Source organism: Toxorhynchites rutilus, chromosome 3 (assembly GCF_029784135.1).
Source record: "Toxorhynchites rutilus septentrionalis strain SRP chromosome 3, ASM2978413v1, whole genome shotgun sequence".
Taxonomy (NCBI): Eukaryota; Metazoa; Arthropoda; class Insecta; order Diptera; family Culicidae; genus Toxorhynchites; species Toxorhynchites rutilus.
Genome location: NC_073746.1, coordinates 89641531 through 89663672, shown reverse-complemented (window position 1 = coordinate 89663672; position 22142 = coordinate 89641531). Strand labels below are relative to the sequence as shown.

The 22142-nt window shown below is 38.8% G+C and overlaps 1 protein-coding gene across 2 annotated transcripts in view; it reads left to right on the top strand.

The window, feature by feature from the left end:
• Positions 1-22142, top strand: part of LOC129777142 (1-phosphatidylinositol 4,5-bisphosphate phosphodiesterase classes I and II) — a 339666-nt gene that overhangs the window by 248124 nt on the left and 69400 nt on the right. For both annotated transcript variants that reach the window (XM_055783222.1, XM_055783221.1), the window contains exon 6: positions 21711-21896. In XM_055783222.1, the coding sequence (XP_055639197.1) occupies positions 21711-21896 (186 nt within the window). The remainder of the gene's footprint in view (positions 1-21710; positions 21897-22142) is intronic.

Sequence of the window (22142 nt, the reverse complement as noted above, 5' to 3'; positions counted from 1 at the left end):
ATTGGTTTGTTAGCATGGACCTTTCCCTTCAAAAACCCTCACAGTAAGAAGTCTGGTGAGGTAAAAATCGAAGATCTTGGTGAAATTTCATCGATTAATTTCGATGCAAAGTGCCACTAGCTGAGATGAATGTAATTTGGATGCAACTTTCGGCATTTATGCCTATATGCAATATAAAAAAAAATCATTAATTTGACTTCCATCTCGTCATGTATTTTTTGTTCAAATTTGCGTAGTTGGGTATCCATTCACTTTGAACGTGGCCGCTACATTTATTTTAAACAAAGCCATTTTTATTAAACGGTTTTATTTAGCTTGCCCTGTAATCTGTTTGTATGTTTGTATGTTTGTATGTTTGTATGTTTGTATGTTTGTATGTTTGTATGTTTGTATGTTTGTATGTTTGTATGTTTGTATGTTAGTATGTTTGTATGTTCGTATGTTTGTATGTCTGTAGGGTTTTCCCATATTAATAGAAATTTGACAAATAGGAACTGACCGAATTTATAAAACACCTTTATCTCTGCTGTCATTTTAAAACTGCTTATCTTGAAAAATCCAACTTGGCCGCCGCTACAAAATAGCTATTTCCATATCATCTCAAAAAAAGGTTGATTGAGATATGTGTATCAAACGAAAGAACTTGACTTGGAGAACACACTATGTATTTTCTGCAATCCACTCAATATCGGTATCAAATGAAATTATTTGACTGATAGAATACAGTACAATGCACAACTATGAACTATGTTTATCTCTATCTATAAAGATAAGAGAGTTAGATTTTTCATTGCATCGACAATTTTGGTCACCCTATTTTTGATAACATAAAAATGAGCCCTCTATCATACGTAACAACTTTGTCGAAGAGAGTTTTTGTCTAGGGAATAACTGTCGAGCTCTGAATGCTAATTTCCACTTAAATACATCTCCAGGACCATTGTGCAATGGTTTTTATTGTAGAGAAATATTCTAATGAAACGGATAATGTACTAAAAAATAGAAAATAAAATGAGTAAAAAAAAACTTTTTAAGTTAAACGGTTTAATTGTAATTAATCATAATAATGTACTAAAAGCTAGAAAATAATTAGTCAAGTAGTAGTTAGCAGTTATAACATCTCTCCTTCATTAGTCTTAGGCATTGATAAGACTAAAATAAAATCGTGGGGCACGTTGGATTATCCACAATTAGCGATTTCATGATATGTCCCACGATTTTATTTGAGTCTTATCAATGCCCTAGCCTAATGAAGGAGAGGTGTGATAACTGCTAACCGCTACTTGACTAATTATTTTCTAGCTTTTAGTACATTATTATGTTTAATCACAATTAAACCAATTATCTTAAAAAGTTTTTTTTACATATTTTATTGTATGGTTTTCTGCTAGCATTTGCCTTACTTGTCTGTCTCTGTTTTCGGAACTTCTAAAAATTTCAAAAATGCCATGGTTATCGTAATTTCCGTGCCTGCAAGCAACCAAACAGGATGTTGAAGCAAAATCTGGTGGCAAAAAGATACGTTCGAAAGTTGTACAACATGGGATTATTGAACAGGGCCCGAAATCTTCGAAGATGAAAAAAGAAAATCGAATGTCTCTCGGTAGCTTCGTTTCGACTAGGACTACTTCGGCATTCGTCGTCAACATGCTTTTAATTGACTAGAATTGAATTGACGAGCTTCAGGAGCGAGGATGCCTGATGAACTATTCTAGCAAATGGTTATTCTAATTGACGTGACTAATGAATACAAATCTGCATCTTCTTTCAACCTGACTTCAATCCACACTACTCGTTACCCGCGTACACAATCTTATTCTAACATCCATATGAAGTGAAACGAAAACTTAATTTCCGATGCAAAATAGAAATTACACCATTAATTGACGACTTCATTGTTTCCCCACCGTGCACTCAAACCAACGAACATAGACAGTTAGCAGGTGTGCCTTGCGTTAGCATTAGTAAATAGCGTACAAAACAGCGTGCAGTTTGGGAGGAATTCTAAACAAAATTTTAGTTTACTTAGTCTCCAAGTTCAATTTTGTGAAAAAAAAACATACAGAAAAACGCGTTATATTAGGCTGTCGAAAAAGTCCTGCGGTATTTCTGCGAGGTGTCGTTGTAAGCGCGTAGTTCTAGTTGTATTCATTGTATCGAGTCATACTATAGCTTGTTGGAAAGGTATTTTGCGCGCTATAATATAGTCCTTGACAGTGTTTTGTTTGGTTAAGTCGTTCGAGAGTTATAGTGTCGCAAATATGGAGCAAAATAAAGAGAAAATCCGACATATTTTACAGTACTACTATGACAAAGGCAAAAATGCATCTCAAGCTGCCAATAAAATTTGTGCAGTTTATGGACCCGATACAGTTTCCATTTCCACCGCACAACAATGGTTTCAACGTTTTCGTTCTGGTGTAGAGGTCGTCGAAGATGCGCCACGCTCCGGAAGGCTTGTCGTCGAAAATTGCGACAAAATCGCTGAGTTAGCCGAGAAAGACCGGCATAGTAGCAGCCGTAGCATCGGCCAAGAGCTGGGGATAAGTCATCAAACCGTTATTAACCATTTGAAGAAGCTTGGATTCACAAAGAAGCTCGATGTATGGGTGCCACACACGTTGACGCAAAAAACATCTTTGACCGTATCGACGCATGTGAATCGCTGCTGAATCGCAACAAAATCGACCCGTTTCTGAAGCGGATGGTGACTGGCGATGAAAAGTGGGTCACTTACGACAACGTGAAGCGCAAACGGTCATGGTCGAAGCCCGCTGAAGCTGCTCAGACGGTGGCCAAGCCCTCATTAACGGCCAGGAAGGTTCTGCTGTGTATTTGGTGGGATTGTCACGGAATAATCTATTATGAGCTGCTTCCCTATGGCCAAACGCTCAATTCGCACCTGTACTGCCAACAACTGGACCGCTTGAAGGTAGCACTCATGAAGAAGAGACCATCTTTGATAAACAGAGGCCGCATTGTCTTCCATCAGGACAACGCCAGGCCACACACTTCTTTGGTGACGCGCCAGAAGGTCCGGGAGCTCGGATGGGAGGTTCTTTTGCATCCGCCGTATAGTCCGGACCTCGCACCAAGTGACTACCACCTGTTTTTGTCCATGGCGAACGAGCTAGGTAGTCAGAAGTTAGCCACAAAAGAGGCCTGTGAAAATTGGCTATCCGAGTTTTTTGTCAATAAGGAAGCGAGCTTCTATAACAGGGGTATTATGAAGTTGGCATCTCGTTGGGAACAAGTCATCGAACAAAACGGCGCATATTTGACTTAAAACAGATGATTGTAACTAATTTTATGAACAAATGAAAATTCAAAAAAAATACCGCAGGACTTTTTTGACAGCCTAATATAAACAAAATTCACCAAATTTGTCAATGTTTCTGAATACAACACTGCACGCTATTTCATATGTGTGAGTGATTTTCGTGTATGATACAAACAAAAATCAAGCTCACCTGTAGTATGTGTCAAACCACATTGAACTCAAACATCGATACATGCATACGTGATACATGAGAATGAGAAACGAACTCATTTTGGGGGGAGTCACTTCAATACGCAATGAAGTTCATAGAAGAAAGTACCTGATTTGGCAAGGGATCACAAGCAAGATCATAGACTCGAAAATGTATAGGGGAGAGTGCCTGCAGAAACGTTTCCTTCCCGTTATTAAGGCTCGCGAAGGTTTGTTGAAATTTTGGTTAAAAGCGGCCACATCAGTCTAGAGGTGCTTACGTGGTACCGTAAGACTGGAGTTGATTGTATTGAAAAAATCTCAATTCTTCCAATTGTCCCCAATATTGGGCAATTACCAAGCGGAAATTGAAGAAGGGTGCCAGAATGACTCGGAATGCTACAGACATGAATAAATCGTGGAATAAAATAACCACTAAGGTTGACCAACAGAGAGTCTAAACTTTAATGGAGGTTGTCCGAAGAAATGTACGAAAATTCATCAAAACTGGAACGAAATAAATGGTTTTAGTATTTTTTGAGAAAATAACAAAAAAAAACGGCATTTTGACATACACATTTTTTGTGCCTTTAGCCAATCTCGAGATACAACTGGTTTTGTGATTCCGGATTGTAAATGAATTAAGATTTATATAAAAATATGCAAAATCTTTATTTGCATGCATGAATACTCTGCGAAAACATCGTACATCGTTGGTGTATTTTACCATGTTTGCACAACAAAAATAAAAGAAAAATAATATACAACAACGACATGGAAAATATTTATGAAAAGATCGGATACGGTGTACATACATCCAACTTATGCTTACACAGGCGTTAATTCGTCTGATAAAAAGTGCTGCAGAACCTTTTCCTAGAACTAGCCTAATTTTGCGTGTGACAAAACAGTCGCTTTTCCGCTACAATACCGCAAGCTGGGATGAATTTGACATGAGTTGGGTAATTCTTCGACAGGGATTGGGATAAGCGGTTCAGCTGCTGGCTAATGTTCGGCGGCTTTACCTGATGAGTAATGGTTGAATCAGGAACTTTTCTGTTTTGAACCGTTCTGGGATGAATTTAGGATTACGCAAGGGATTTTTTGTTCCTCACAAAAAGCGTTACGGTCTGTCATAGTTGAAGATTGAACAGAGGATTCAGTGGTGCATACCGAATGTTCCCTCGGTCGCTGTCATGGGTTTATTCATGGGCTATAATTTAATTGAGTGACTGTTTTTACACACTATTTTCGCCCTTCTACAAGTAGCTGATGCAAGCATTCTATCCGAGCTCAGATGAAAAATAAATCATGCAAATGTTATTAGCTTGTACTTTCTAGACAACTCACTCATTTCGCTCGTCAATAATTCAACTGTGCTTGAGATGGAGCAGAGAGTCGAAAATGCGTAGCTTTTCCCGCAGGATTTGGATACATATTTCATACACTTTATATTCTATACGGAACGATATCGTTTCCATGGCGCGCCACTTCGGAAGGGAACTATGATACCATCAGCATGAACAAGTGATCAACAGCCCGATATACAGCAAACGACTTTGACCCATCGAGCGGATCAAGTATCAATTGACTGAGGAGCGTTAAAGTAGATTCGTCTTTTATGCATTGTTCCTTGGATCTCACTTCGTCCTCACTGGATGGGGGAGGATGAAACCTTCTACATTGGAACAAATACTGTAGCTTACCCTAATCAGCAACGCTGCCTTGTTATCTCTTATTTATGTTGTTTTCCTCTGTTAGTACTTCTGTTCTCCTGGTCATCGCCCATTGACCTCTACTCGTGCTGCGTCTTCCCCTTCCTCCCTTACTAGCGCCCAAGGGGAGCCAATGCGATTTATTTCTCCATCGTCTGTCGGAATGAGCACCCATAATAAAATAACTTCTATAGATTATGCTCCCATCGAACCGACTTCCCCGTTCAGAACAACCGCGGCAGTTGCCAAGTTTACCCTAATTGGAATGTTCGTCCTAAAAGCCCCGCACCCGGGTGCCTTCAAGCGGCGGCGGCACAACGGAAAAGCCATTCCCCCGGGGCCAGAGTTTATGCGTCGTTCTGATTTGGCGCGCCGTGTTGACTCTCCCCGAAATCCATTATCGTTGTGGATATGAAATGGGTTGGTGCGAGTGGCTGATATTTAGTCCCGAATCGTCCGGCGGAATCGGACGTTCCTTCGACTATTGCTCCTGTTTCCGTTTTCCCAGGACGGAAAACTCATTTATGGCGCTGGTGAAAATCTTTCGCCAGGCAGCGACTTAAGCGTATATTGGGGTTTCCACACGTGTACGCGAAGGCATCGCACAGCACACAATACTACTTTATTATTCAGCGGATGTATTCCCGCCGTTGTCTTTTATTGCGATGGTAATGATGTCTTAGCGTAAAAGCTTTTCTCTTTCTTGAGATTGGTAGAAATTTCCGGTGGAAATCTGGTGCTGTGCGCAACAGTGGCTTGAATTATACAATTGTCGAAGCTCATTCATTGTGCATGGAGGTACATGGTTCGCTAATGCCAGACAGCAAAAAAAAGTCCGAGAAGGTGGTCAAGACACTGCTTCGAGGGGAATTTCATTTTTACGCTTAATCAATCTAATCCACCTTCAAAGTTTGCAGGCAACGATTCTTCCACTGGTCGAAGTATCTTTTAAAGTATTCCCTGCATTTCACTTGCGATTAGAAACAATTTGTCGTTAGAACAGTTTTGAAGCCCCAGTTATGAATGAGTCTTTCATAAATTCTGGATGTAAATGTGATATGGTTCTGTATTCTGTATTCCTTCAACAACACACTTGTCAAATTGATACTCTGCTATTGTCGACCGAGTGGCATCGTAAGCGTGCTTGTTGAACTGTTGGTGGGAATAGTACAATCTCAAATCATTACAGGTTGTAAAGTAGAACTGAGAGATTTTCACCACAGTTTCACCAAAATAACTTCTTCACTCCCGAACTTCAAAATAATCAAAATTGGGTTTTCAAGGCAATAATTTATCAAACACTTCAAAAAGAAAATATTTAAATCAGGCTCAATAGTGGAAGGAATTTCTTTTTTTTAGATCTCCATAGCCAAATGTATTGCGTATTCACTTACTCAGCGAACGTAGGTTCAATCACCCATGGTCAATCTCATAAATGGTCTTCCGAAAGACTATAGGCGAAAGTACATGAAAGCTTGAAGGTGTATTCTAATGTAAATGCACGAATTTCGGATTGTTTTAGAGCTCTTGTTTCATTATGAGTTTCTTTATCTTTATAGATTACGTAACGCGTGAAGGTGGGGAGGGGGTCAAGATCGCGTTACTTACTGTGTATTAGAGATAGGAAATTGCGTCACGTAGGTGGGGAGGACTCCAAAGTCTGGATTTTTGATATTACGTAATTTGTCCACAATGCCTTATCAATACCTTCAAAGTATCACGTTTTCTTACTAAGCGCACGTTCATGGGTCCAATCGCAGAACTGTTCATTGATTGATCTCTTAATCTACCCTTTAAATTGCCTTTTACTATAAATTTCCTAGTACTTCTACCAAGGAGTGCGTTTTATCATATTAAAATCCATTTCCACTTTCGAACTAAAATTTTCATTTGTATGACAGTCCTCCACTTAGAGAGGAGGGAAGGGGTATGTAACCACATAGAAACATTTACTGCACCCTAAAACCTCCACATGCCTAATTTACCAACCCCTACATACCAATTTTCATGTCGATCGGTTCAGTACTTTACGAGTCCATAAGAATCAGACAGACAGACAGACATAAATCCATTTTTATAGATATAGATTAGTTTGGGGAAAAAAATCCATTATTTTTGCATGAGACTCAAAACTTTATTCAATATACTTCAAATTGTTCGATTTGTGTCAATTATGCACCGTTTTGTTGTAGAATTTGTTACCATGTTGGGGCTAGCTTCATACTGCCTCTCTCATATAAGTCTTGGTCCTTATTGGCGGAAAACTTTAGTAATCGATTTTTACAATCTTCTCTTAATCTCTATTTCTTATCACACAGGAAGTTTTGTGATGCGTTGACTGTTGACTGCCATTGTTCACACCCTGTAACTCACAACTGAATGGAACACACAAAAACAGCTAAAGATTTTTTCTGTTTGGAATGATACCTTCACAACGAGCATAAATTTGAAATTGTTTTATAGATATAAAACGATATGTCGTAGTGATTGACCATCTATCGAGAAAATAATGGATTTCTTGTTCACCAACATTATACAGGGTCTTACAGATTAAACGCTCGCGCAACAAATTTTAATAACTTCTACAAAAGTGAACTGATTTTTATTTTTAAAAAGACGGGTGGGTAATGTCGGGGACATAACCGGAGTGACGTAGGACTATACAAAGGGGACAGCTTTTGTTAACTATATATATTTTAAATATATTGTTTTATTTTCTTCTCCTACGTGAATACCTACCTATCTACCTGAAAAATGGATTAGTTTACTGTTTACTCTTTATGAATCTGTTGATGGTTCTGAAAAGAACCTTTGGTGTTGTGTTTTTGTTATCACTCGATATACCCATCTTGTTCGATTAAACCTTCCTGTTTAGCTATTGCGTTTGCCAAAGCTGTGTCACAGTTGGAAAATTTCTTCCCATCCAGCTTGTGACATATTGTTCAGTAAATTACATTTAATGCGACGTGCCGGAGAAACACTTTGCCACCCACTGAAACTAATTGTTGCCTTGATGAGCGCCGAACCGAAGCTGCTCTGTTCTTGATGCGGGTTATCTGATTGTCGTGAGCAGCTTTGCAAGCCAACTCGAGCACTCCGACGGCCGAAACTCTATAATCGCTGTAAGGTATACTGGTGCTCCGGCACCAATCCGTTCGGCCTAGTTACCCTTGCGGAGCAATCAGTGAATGCAACCAACAGGGAACTGGAGACCTGCACGGTTCGAGTGAGACTTTGCCTTTCCCTTAACTTGTCCTCCTTTGTTACGTCGACGATGCCGATGCCGTACAACCACACGGGTTTACGGTTTAAAAGAAAATAAGATATTTGTTTGGGGTCCGCGTGTTTTATACTCTAGCGGTACACACTCACAGGATAGAGACAAATCGGCAGACTCAGCCAAAGGGACGAGTCCAACGAGACGAACGAATGAGCGTTAAAAGGGAGCGATGGCAAAAAAATACATTCATTACGATTTGTTCGCTCGTTGGATTCACATGTAGGCTAAAAAGGGTCCTTTTCGGGATCACAAAATTATCTTCAATCTAAAGAGTTTATTGTTTTGTTATCACTCGATATCCCCATCTTGTTCGGCTAAACCTTCCTGTTTAGCGATTTGTTGCCACTCGCCACAGCTTTCACAGTTGGAAAATTTCTTCCCATCCAGCTTTGTGACATGTTGTACAGTAAATTACATTCAATGCGACGTGTCGAAGTGCCACTCAGTGTCGTATTGGAGGCGATTTTAACCTGTAATTGAACATTTGCGATGACAGTGGTACAGTGTCGACTTTCAATGTGGGGTCATAATTTGGATCTCTATGTTTACAAAAATGTCCAACTAAATAAGTCGCATTACATGTCCGTCCAATTAGCTAAATGTAAAACTAATTTTAAATTACTGTACTTTCAATCTGGAAACAATTTAAGAATTGGTGAAAATTGAATAATCAGGAAAATCCCCAACTATCATTAAGCTCAGAACAACTGCCAGATTCACATACTCATCAGATCCTGGCAAACAAATTATGAAAAAATCAATTTGTGTTTTATTATTATTTTGGATAATGTTTTAGAAAGCATTGAACTGTATTTCCTAAACTCTTTTTTGGAAGGTTTGTTTTATGGAATGGTTCCAATTTAGACATCTTAGTACTCGTGGTTTTGAAAAAAACCATTTCGAACGCCCTCGATGCCGCCTTGTTCTGAATTTGCCACCAAAGTAGTTTGTATAAAGAACAAACTTTTTTCTTCTGCTACCTGATGCCGTTTTGCGATTGCGTTTGCCACTCGCCACTCGCTGCAACTGCCTGTTGTCTTGATGTCCACCGAACCGAATGTGTTCTGTTCCGAATGAGGGTTTTCTTATCGTCGCGAGCAGCTTTACCAGCTAACTCGATCACTTCGGCGGCCGAAACTATATAACACCGGCTAGGTGGACTGGTGCCTTGGTACTAACGCGCTCGGCTTAGCTACCCTTGCGGGGAACTCCAGATCAACACGGTTCGAGCGGGATTTTGCCTTTCCCTTCACTTTTCCTCCTTTACCATGTCCAGACATGGGTGCTTGGGTTGGTTTGTTGATGTGTTGTGATGCGAACCGATGTGGTGTACGGTTTGAATGAGAATGATCGTTACGGCAGCGGAGCGGGGATTTTTAAGCTGACTGGCTGGCTCGAGAATTACGCATGTGTGAGACTGCGACCAATGTTTCGTTCATTTTTTTCTTTTTCCTTTCCAATCGTGGTTCATTCTATTTCGCTGCTGCTCTGGTTGCCCGTTTTGGTCGGTTCGATTTGAGGAGCACAAAATGGACCAATCAAAAATGGGCACATAGTGCATTTGGACAATGCTTGATATTTCACAATTATTCAATTATTTATCTCAAGAAAAATGAAATGTTATTCGTTATGATAGATGCGTAGATATATTTCCTATCAATTGATGCAAAAACCTTTGCGATCTATTGAGAAATGCTCGAGTTATAAGCGTTCCAAATCTTGCATTTTTTCCTACTTGTTCAGTGCCTAGATTTCCATTTCACCCCCTATATCTTCCGGTTAGACGTAGTCCTACGTCAAAAAAGGCTTGTCTTAAAGGAATTTACTCACAATTTATTCTACGAAATAAACCTCGTTAGCCAAGCCAATCTAACAAAACTTTCGGAAAACTGCACAACATCTGTATAAATTATGTGTCCAAATGGTTCACTTTAACGGCTCAAATTCATTAACCAGTTTGGCTATCACACATGTAGTGGTGTACCTTTGGACTCGCCTGCATAGCGCTACAGAGTGAAAAATGCTCCCCTCATTTGCCATACAATCCAATAAATGAACAAGCATATAGATGTAGTAGTATAAATCTGGACTCGCTTGCATAGCGCTACAGAGTACAAATTCTCCTCTCATTTGCTCTACAATCAAACGATTTGACTAGCATACATGTGTGTGGTGTTCCTCTGGGCACGCTTGCATAGCGCTACAGAGTAAAATTCTCCTCTCGTTTGCTCTACAATCAAAGATTGGACTAGCCTATATGTGTGTGGTGTTCCTCTGGGCTCGCTTGCATAGCGCTACAGAGTACAAATTCTCCTCTCGTTTGCTTCTACAATCAAACGATTTGACTAGCATATTTGCGAAAAAAAAACTGAAATCACCGCCATTCCAAAAGTGCAAATGCAAACAGCAAAAAAAACGCACTTATTGGCTAAATTTACAAAGCTTTAGCTTCCTTGGCTTTTCAGACAGATATACTGAAACTTCTAAGCGTTAATGAAAAAAACATGGTTTTTAAAACCATTATTCACCATTAGTTAAAAAAATATGCTGGTTCTGAATCCTTACGACTGTGCCAAAATGTTGTGTCTTACCTTATATATTTCCAGTAATTAATCCATCCATCCCGCAATCCATCTCACGAACCAACCTCCTGATATTCTCTCGCTTACGCTTAACGCCTCTCTAAATCTCTCATTTCATTCGTTTACTGCTCAACTCAACAACTGGCTCAAGCAAAAAATTCCAATTTGATTCTATCTCCATATAATGTCATTCCGAGAGGCAAATGAGGGAATGCAAAATTCTCTGAGAATAGACGAGCGTAATCGAGACAGTATTTCACCGTTCAAATCGAGAATGAACTTTGCGAAGATGACATGTGAATGTTTTTCTGTCTCAAATAAAGTGAGGCATAAACGGAGAATAGAAGTGTGAGTTTTATCTGTGGATGAGTGTTGTTGAACGAATTTCGATGCGATTTTGTCCATACCTGGTCTAAGGTATCGCTTCATTCTGGAAAAGGGGTCTTTTGCCCAAGATAGTTTGAAAATCCCAGGTCTAGTAGGTATAAAATACATCATTTTTCGCACAAATTATATGTCTATACAGCCATTTCATGCCAAACCGATATAGTGGTTCTCATATTTTCGTGATAATTAGTAATTTTGTTCCTAATCGCAAAATTACGGACATATAATTTTAACTTTTTTTCATTTTAGGGTGGTCCGAAAAATATTTTTTTTCTTTTTTTCTAAAAATTACTTTTAAAAAAATTATAACTTTTGAACTACTGGACTTGATGAACGTGATATCAAATTGAATTCAATGAGCTAGTCTTTTTTGGAAACATATTACATTCGCAGAAAATTTGGATTTTATTTTAATAATTATTGATTGGTTTACGTGGTTTAGGGTCCTATATATTTGTATATTTGTTCTTGAAAGGAATTATTACAAAACATGTTACAAAATCAGAGATGAGATTATTATCGTTTTGAGTTATGATTTTTAAAAGTTAGCATGTTTTAAGTCTTCGTTCAATATTCCTCTGCGACTAGATTACCATGCGCCCACATTAATTTATAGCGACTGTAACGCGGATACATTGTCAATACTTATTATAATTTCTAATCCCAGACTGTCATGTTAAAAGCTGAGATCAGAATCAATTGAATCAACCACTTCAATAAAAAATAGATTATCAGTTATATTTTTGTTTCTGAACTAAAAACACATTGAAGAGATACGCGCTTTTCAAATGTTCATAAACACATGAATGCCTCGAAAACATTTATTGCAATCCATCTTCAATCTTTGCTTTTTCCACTTTCATTTGTATTTGGATTCTAAATTTCTATATTTCAAGAGAAAATCTCACCAATCAATAATAATCCAGGACCACTCATTTATGCATAGCGTACATTGCATACTAGAAAGGTATTCAAATCTCCAGAACATCTTTCTGCAGAATGCTGCTTAAGCACAAATACCGGGCTAACCTTGGAAGCATTATTAATAGTGCGCATCAATCAGAGGCTTCGAATAACTACTCCACCCTGTTGGAATCCCATTCCGGACGGAAGAACCCGCAGCTGATTGATTCCCAGTCTATTTCTAGCCCTCAAAACTTCTACCAGCATTTGCAGCACCGTTCCATCAGCTGATACCACAATATGGCACCAACCGAGGCTTCATCAACTGGTATTAAAAGTGTTCACTTTCCCCGCAAGCTGCTCTAGAGAAGGGACCCATTTATTCATTTGCCATAGCCAAATGAGGGGTTTGGTTTGGTAAAAGAGAAAAGCATAACATCCGTGCTGCAGAACCCGTTCCGGTTTTGAGATAATCTTGACGGCGGCGATTTCAAAGAAATGAAGCCACCAGCATCTTCTCAGTCAGTCGAGACACGAAAAGACACGAAAGACAAACTTACTTTAAAACGGGGGGTAAATGAAGATAAAACGACACTTGGAACAGAGGATAATTGAATTCCTTGCAGAAGAAGGTGTCTTTCATGTTATTGAATACATAGCAGTCGGTAAATGTGCTGTTATATTGTTGAGTTAGAGTGAACTACGTGAAGGTAGGAGCTTTGATTTCAAACACTGTTGGCCGGCCAGAATGCAGGTAGAGGCAGAACCTAGCAGCAATGGTTAGGTTAAATTGAATTCCGTGAGATGCATTTTTGTTAAAGGGTTCTGTGCTTTGCTAGGGGTAACTACTCGAGCTGAGCAACGCAATATAGTTTCTATCTTAGCTATTTTCCAAGCAAGTCCCCCTCTGTGCACTCGGCGGAAACGAATTTCCGTTTGCCAGAGGTTGTGGTAACCAGAGTCACATGCAACATTTGTCATGCTATGAGCAAGCATGCGCCTGGTTACACAACAATATCGTTACACAGAAAACAGTACCCAATTGTAGCATGTACTAGAGCAATAACATCGGTTGAAGTCCTCCCCTCTGATGTAGGATTTTTCATGTGCTAACTTCATTCGAACTTCGTACAATCCAGTAATCCATCGTGACTGGAACTTTAGCAAAGGATTCCCATGCAACAGTGGCAGAAGCTTTCACTTTGATCTAGCGCTTTGGATCTGTGTCATAAATACAGGTTTTTGGCTATGTGCGTGAGGATATTTGCTGCATCACAATCGGCTGATGTACACCAAATCCTGTTGGAATGCGAGCACATATTGAGCCAAAACTTTGTCATGGATACAAACCTGATAAATGAATGGCTTAGCTTCGGTGATGCCCGAGAAGGATAATTGCTGACGATTTATTCGGTTATCTGTGATACTCTAATGGACAGATAAATTCTACTCAGAATGCCACCAGTACATTTTCTGACCCATTTCATCGCACTCGTAACGTGGGGTTGGGGTTTGCACCCTATGAAAAAGTGTGTATATAAATCAAACAATAATCCTAAACGAATTGTGAGTACACATCTCGAAAACGGACGATGTTCTTTTTCGTGCGTCCCACATTCCCTACGGTGTGAATTCTCATTACTTTAGTCAAACCGCAATAGTGCCACTAGCAGGATTGGGCTTCAGCAGCACCAACAGTGACGATGGAGAAGCATCGTGATTCACTACCAGCCAAACGATAAAACGCTGTACCAACATAATTCATCCCTTCCCGGCGGGGGTGGCAAAGTCATCCTTATTTGCAACAAGATTATGAAAAATGATGAACGCTCCCTCGCCGTGGCGTTGGTCGACGACGAGTGCTAACAAATGTACCGGAAAAAATTCTCATTTTACAAATCACTGACACTGACCGGAAGAAGCTTATGCTTTCCCTTCGTTCTGAGGCTGTCAATTTCGAAGATGTTCGAGGGCGCACACCATACAAAACACATTTAAAAATAATGGTCTTTATTTTTGCCATTCGGCAGTGATTTGTACGATTTTACTGTCTCAAACATAATACTTCCATGAAATAAGATACGTGTTTACCGCTCTCGGAGAACCCTACGAATGGCGCCATGAAGTATCTATTTCAATAACAAAAATATTGCTCTTGACAGAATCCAATTAAGGCATTGCTAATGACAGGATTTAAATCGATATCTCTTGGAAGCGCGAAACGAGTTCTTCTGACGACAATTATGAGAGCACAGCATTACGTGTTAGCCTACAAAAACGATAATCCTCGAAAGCAGCACAGATGAGTGCTATTTTTAGGTTTTACCATTATTTATGGAATAGAACAGAGATATTGTTCTAAGACTGTATTAGGTGCTGTCATCCCAATATTTTTAAACTTGGTTTCGCCTCCACACCAGATGAATCTTAATTAATTCGTCTGGACTCATGAGTGTTTATTCGCCTGTCTTCCAATATATCAACAGGGAATCATGAATCGAACAAAAGGACTAACCAAGGGATATCTATCGGGTGTGCAACTTAATTCGTTCCGTTCTCACAAGATGACTCATGGTGCTATACGAGGTCTGTTCAAAAAGTATCGCGACCTTCGGATTTATGCGAGATACGTATATACCATTCTAGATTTTTTTGTGGTATTATGTTGGTATTCATGTCTCTCACTTATGCTGACAAGTACGGCTATTTTGAATGTTCCTTTATTTTTTGACAACTACTTTTCTTACACGTGTTTTTGGTTCATCTTCGATCGGGAGGCTCATACCTGCAGAAATGTTTGCCGAAAGGATTTTTAATTTTGTTGAAAAGTTATAAAAAATTATGGGGGTAACCCCAGAATTCGAATTCGAACCTCAGAAAAAGTAGCATTGCTGTACGAATCATTAAACGCGTTTTTCTCGATACCATGTTGTTTCAGCTGGTGGTACGTTTATCTCAGAATCTAGTGGACCGATTTGACAGAATTTTTTTTCTATGATCTCAATTGATAAGTTTTAAAAGATCTAAAATTTTTCATTTTTTATGATTTTTAAATAGCGATGATTGTCAACTATTATTTATCCAAATAGTCGCCATTTTGGCAATTTCTCGAATTTTAAAAAATCGCTACGTAACAATTTAGATAATTAATTTCATTCAGAAAGCATCCACGCGCCCAGCTGCCGACAGCTTTATAATCAGTGTACTGGCATCCAGAAAATTAAAAATACATCTTCAAATATACCTTAACACGTTAAGCTCCGATTTTTTCTTGCTGCGCTTTCCGTTCAGCCCACATCGAGAACGTTTGCACAATATAAGTGTTGGTCCCAGTTCCCAAAGATACTTATTGTATAAATAGAAAATAGTCAACAATCCGATTATAAAGTAGTCACATTTTGCAAAACATCCGAAAACAAACCGTATATATTTTTATTTTATTAATAGCTGACCCGGCAAACTTCGTCCCGCTCAAAATTTATTTTTCGTTATCACATTCACGTTTTCTTACTAAGCGCACGTTTATGGGTTCAATCGCAGAAATGTTCATTGATTGATCTTCTAATCTACCCTTTAAAATGACTTTTTACTATAAAATTCCTAGTACTTCTACCAAAACCCGTCATTGTAATATCAGCTTATTTTCAGACACATTCTCGTTGAGGATTTTCCAACCACTTGCAAATCACATGTTTCTTCTTTACGTGGAATAAATGTGTGATACAGAAAATATGATAGAATAAAGACAGCCCTAAATCGGATAGTATCATTCTCGAGTTATGCTCTTATCAACACATTCGACGATTCATTTTTATTTAAATAGATATAAGAAGCTATAGGAGTGAGTTTTATCACATTAAAATCCATTTCCACATTCGAACAAAGATCAATTTCGTTAGCGCAAACATCAAATGGACTAACAATGCTTGTAAATTGTAAACTCTGTAATTGTAGAACATATTGGAATTGAATTTTCACAAATTTTCCCATTTTTTCAGTGTTTTCCGAAAATTTTCAATTGTCATGTTTAGTTGGAATATGGTTGATTGAAATATGTGTATTATTTTTATGGAACCTCCCCTCCATTCCAGACGATATACCATCATAGAAACATTTCTCGTATCCAAAAACCCTCAGATCTCAAATTTGGTTCCATTGACTTGATTAGTTCTAGAGGTATGCAGAAACTTATGCTTCATCTGTATGCTAGCCCACCCTCATCCTTAAAGAGAGGGGAGGAATGTTGATTCACCATAACAACCTCCACATGCCAAATTTGGCTCGATTTGATCGATTAGTTCTCGAGTTATGCAGAAATTTGTGTTTCATTTGTATGGCAGCCTCCCTTTAGAAAGAGGGGAGGAGTATCGAGCCACCATAGAATCGTTATTCGATCCCTAGGGACCGACGCGGGGCTCAACTTGTTAACCTATCATCAAAATTTCCCAACACTCAACGTGAATTCCAACATCCGAATTAAAAAAAACACGAAAATTCGTTGTTCAGAGTCCCCCGATAAGGGTAGGGTCCCCTTACTTTTTTCGCTAGAAATAATTCAAATATCAGAACAGTGTTGGCAGGGTCAGATAAGTGCTAAATAGGTATTATGTGGGTCTTCAAACAATTTCACCGGAAACTTTTTTTTTTTTTATTTGTTTCCTTGTCTTCGATTTTCAATCGTACATACTAAAAGTTAGACTGTGCTTCTATACCTGCATTAAAATGTTTCAACATGCGATATTCGAATTCTTCCACTACTTATTCCATAATAAGCCGCAGTGTTGAACATTTTTTCAAAAAAAAAAAAACTCATTTTCGAACCTAGTGTGACGCCAAAATCGATATAGTTCACACGTTACAACGCGTTGCTATGTATGTTGGGTGGAAGTGAGATCACCTTGCATTTGAATTTGTTCAATTTCATACCTACGTTCCACAGCATAGTTGCTTTGCCGAATTGAACAATCTAGAGCAGATGAAATACCACTGCATAGAAGGAGTAATATTTTCAATAAACTAGAAGAGTCCTTCTAAAAAAGGAGTGAAACCGATGCGATGAATATTCAGGTTTCTCGCGCAGCAACTTCTAGTTCCCGCTGTCGTGAAAGCACGTCGTGAAAGAATCCCCCAAAGGTTCTCAATTGGACTTAGGTTTGGACTACGTGCTGGCCAGCTCAAGACTTTGAATAATCAGGTCAATCTGAATTGAACTTCTTTTCATCCGAAAATACAACGTTATCCTATTCATTTCGCCATGCCATATTCTTTTTGACGAAATTAAATCGAGCCTGTGCTGGAGTGAGGTTCGGTTTCTTGGCCTATTTAGTGTACTTGAAGTAACAAGATGCCCGCAATATCTGTGCAATGCGCTTATTGGTAATTGAGAGCCCAAGTTCCTTCTTAATTTCCGATGCATTGATTTTTTCAGTTCCGGCCCGCTCCAGAATTCGATTCCTGTCATGATTGTTTGCTTTGGTATTTCCTTTAGTTTTCTTCTTAACGCCATATTTTTCACTTTTCTTCAGCACATTTCGAATCGATGTTTCTGATCTGTTTGCTCTCCTTCCTTTTTCCAGGTTACTCATAATAGTTTTTTTCAGTTCACGAACAACTGTTTGTTCTGATTCACTCAAATTTTCGGCATTTTTCACCTCAGATCAACAAATTGCCAGCACCAACAAATGTTTTGCGTACTAACACAACAAAAAAACTGAAATGACAGATTGCCAAGGTTTCATAGGTGCGCCAGTCGCTTATATTCAATTGTGTGCCCTCCTCAAAATGAAATTTTGTCTCCTATTACAGGTGTACGCAGCAAATGATTGAAAGTCTAAACTATACACCCGACGACCAATCAAATATAGCTGTCAAGACAGATTTATGATCGCTTGTTTTAGGACTTCGAACAAAAATTATCTTGCGGTTTACTGTAGAGTAACGCGGGGCAAAGGTGCGCACCTAACTGTTGTCGTCCAATAACTCTTGAAATAAAAGCAAATAAAATTCCGTTTGCTTACCAAATTGTAACTATATATGTTACCTTCGAAACGTAGTACAAGAATTTTTCGAATGGTGTTTGTAATTGGACAAATACCTATTTTAAGGTAAAAAGAGAAATGCGTACCTTTGCTTCATAGTGGGGGCAAAGGTGCGCACCATACGGGGCAAAAGTGCGCACTTATTGAATTGAAATTCTGGGATAACTTATACCAAAAATAAATGCTTTATCATCAGAAGCGGGAGAAGCATCATTACTAGAGAGTGTAGGCACTGACCGGTAGGCAGGAGGGGGGGGGGCTTTATGACTTTTTATGGGTGAAGAAGAGTAGGTGTTATGGTCGAACATACCACGTGGAAATTTTTGGGAGGGAAGATACTGATAATATAAGATATCTGAAAATGTCCAACATTAGAAACAGAATTCGTTTTTATTAACAAACTAGCTAACCCGGCGAACTTCGTCCCACCCACAATTGATATATTGATATAAATCATTTCGAACACTCAAGTTTCCACAGAAATTATTTGTATGCACGTAATCTATAATCGCAGTATATAATTTCTTTTTTGACATTTAAACCTGATGCAGACTAAAACTGTTGAAATCCGTTGCTTCGTTCTTGAGTTAAATCGTGAAGAACGGACACCAAATTATTTTTATTTATATAGATCAAGTTTATGAGTACACCTTCACTTGATTTATTTGAAACTCATTGTTGAAAAAAAAACAATACTTATTTGAAGTTCAATGTGAAAACATAAACATAAACGAAACACAACTGTTATTGAATTGTATGCATGGTAAAAATAAAAACATTTTTCATTTGAAATTCATTTTGAATTATTTCTAAGCAATTGTTTATTTTTATTCCTCATCTTGGATTTCGGTTCTGAGGATTCCAACGCTTTGCATTGGAGCACTGTTGCTTCGTTGCGCTGATGTGGGGTTCGATGAGACAGACGATGGTTCCTCATGAAGCTAGAAACCCAATCTCTTCCTGCCAGTTTTGCAACTTGGTTGAATTCGTGCTGGAGGTTGTTGGCTTCCGCAAAATCAAACACCAGGCGCCATAAATCTTTGAGAGTCATACCATAGAAAGTTTTGTCCAGTGCTCTGCAGTGGTGCGCCAGATCCTCAGACTGCTCACTAGTAAATACCTATCTGAACCGCCCTAGGTGTTCGCTCACACATCGCAGCAGAAGTAGAAATGTCAATAAAATAAGATTCAAATAAAAAATCACTTACTGATGTGGGCCTCTGATCTGATTCGGAAATACCGAGGTCTGTCGCAATCCGACGCTTAGAGATTCCCTTCCGAAGCCTCTATTGGGCAATTTGAGAATTTCTGGAGTGCATTTCTTCAAATCAATTTTCTTCTTGTGGGTCCTGTTAAAAATTGTGTTGAAAACATTTTATAATTATTTTTTTTCAGAGCAAAACGCTAGTGCGAACTTTTACCCCACAGCCACTACGCACCTTTGCCCCACAAGCAAATTTTTGGACTAATCGAATTTTTAAAAAACGCTCTTGAATTTTTTCACAAAAACGAATACGCACTATCATCTACTATAGAATAAAGGTTTTCTTGACAGTGTAGTTGAGAACTTTCCAGTTATTTTAGGTAAGTAAATCGTCATCTCTTGAAAAAAAAATAGATCAAAACATTACAAAACTCTTTTTACCTCATAACTATTTGCCACTTTCATGAAATGTATCTTGTTTATATGTGTGAACTGCTGAACTGCCGATGTCAAATGACTTAAAAATGTATAAAACGTCGAGATCTGGTGTTATCACGAAGCCTGAGTTGCCAAAAAATCTAAACCTTGAGTACTTTGAGGCATCCCTAAATCATGTCCCATTGAGCTGAAATTTTGCACAGGTCATTTTTTTGTGCCAATAAACAAAATGTACATGGTCGGTTCTTTAAATTCGGTATTTTTTTTTCATACCTTCAGCGGCACTCAGTCCCAGAAGGTCGATTTTCGGCCAAATTTTTTTTTTCGATATGGCACCAGATCTGGACGTTTCGTGCATTTTTAAGTCATTTGGCATCGAAAACAAAATTTCGATTTTCCAAATTTCCTTTACTGCCTCCTTGGAAGATTTTCGAGGATCAAAAAATCAAAAAATTGAGCGCTTTGAGGCACCCCTAAATCATGTCCGATCGAGCTGAAACTTTGCACAGAACATTTTTTGGGGCCAATAAACAAAATGTACATGTTCGGTTTTTGAAACTCGTTTATAAAACTTTTCCCATACATCCATTGCCACCCTAATATACATATATCAGATGAATCAAGTATATTCAGCTGCATGTTTTGAATTCGCCAAGCCAACATCAAACACAAAACACGAGAAAAATTATACTTCACCGTCATTTCCCAATTTGGGCGCTGGAAGGATTAATCAATCGAAGTGAATTCTACCAAGCGAGCAGAAAAAAAGGAGAAAAAGGCCCTACCTGACGCGGAAAGTGCCTTACTAGGTTTCAGCAATAAAGGAAGAAGAAATTGTACAAGATAAGCACACATGTTAATCAGGACATCATATCACGTGGGACGTGATATTCACCGACAGTAGTTAATTTCCCGATTACTGAATTATTCATCAGTATCCTAATCAACACACGTGCATTTCATACAAATACACTAAGGTGGGGGTGTATGTGTGCGAGATTTTGTTCTTTTCTGCTTTTCGGTTCTAACGAAATTTGGTTGTGTCCCTCCCGACACATAACTTTCGGGAATAATGGAAAAATAATGCTATAATCGATCTGCTTCGAAAAGTTAAAATGAACCTGTGGCATTGACAACTGGGCTCACTTCTGCCGTCAACTATTCGATACTTGGTGTTGATATTCTGAACCGCGTCAAGGAGGAATATTCTATTATTAGCAATATATTATTCTTGCCACCTATTGAATGACTTTGCATATTTATATTAGCAGAATTTATGGCTCTACCTTTCCGATACATGATATTGTGGGTTATTGCTCCGAACGTTAGAATCGATTCCACAATTCCAAGGGCAACACTGAGCTAAAACAAGCTGAACCTGGAGTTCATATTTCGGTTGAAAACATTCGGCCGAGCCAATCAAAACTTCGAATAATAATCAAAGAACTGTGAAATAATCGGAATGTTCTTCAACTTTCCCACTTCCGTAATTGAAACTCGGCAAAGTTCTCGTTTCGGCCTCTGAATGTTAAAGTTTAGCAGTGCAAACAAGCGTTCCGACCGCTTAAAATCAATTACACGCAACTAATTTAATCTTCATTTTCTCTCTCTCTCTTCCTCTTTTTATTTTTTTTTCCACATGCTTCCGCGCCGTGATTGTTCCCGCTTCCCGTTGCACACCGACGCACCACCAGCATCGTCAAAACGTTCGCCACCAACAAGGACGACCGGCGGCGTGTGGAGAAAGCGCTCGACGTTTCCGGTCTACCCTCGGGGAAGGGAGACACGTTGGCGCTGTCCAAGTTTCAGTTCGAGGACTTTTTCAATCTGTACAAAAATCTCACCCAAAGAACGGAAGTGGAGAAAGTTTACGACGAGATGTAAGTAGTATGACCGGTCTCGGGATGTGCTTTACTTGGGTGCCCTCCGGGAAGCCCGTGGCGGACGGATATTTGAATGGTTTTCCATTGCGATTGCATCCAGCTAGAAAAATTGTTTCCCGGTGCGCTTACTTCTCAAAACCAGAGTAGTTTTGCAGGTTCCTTTTTTTTTGTTTGCTTGATCGGGTATTTGCATATTTCTTGAGCATATCTCATATCGTTTGAGGCGGTGAATTTTTCCAGGAA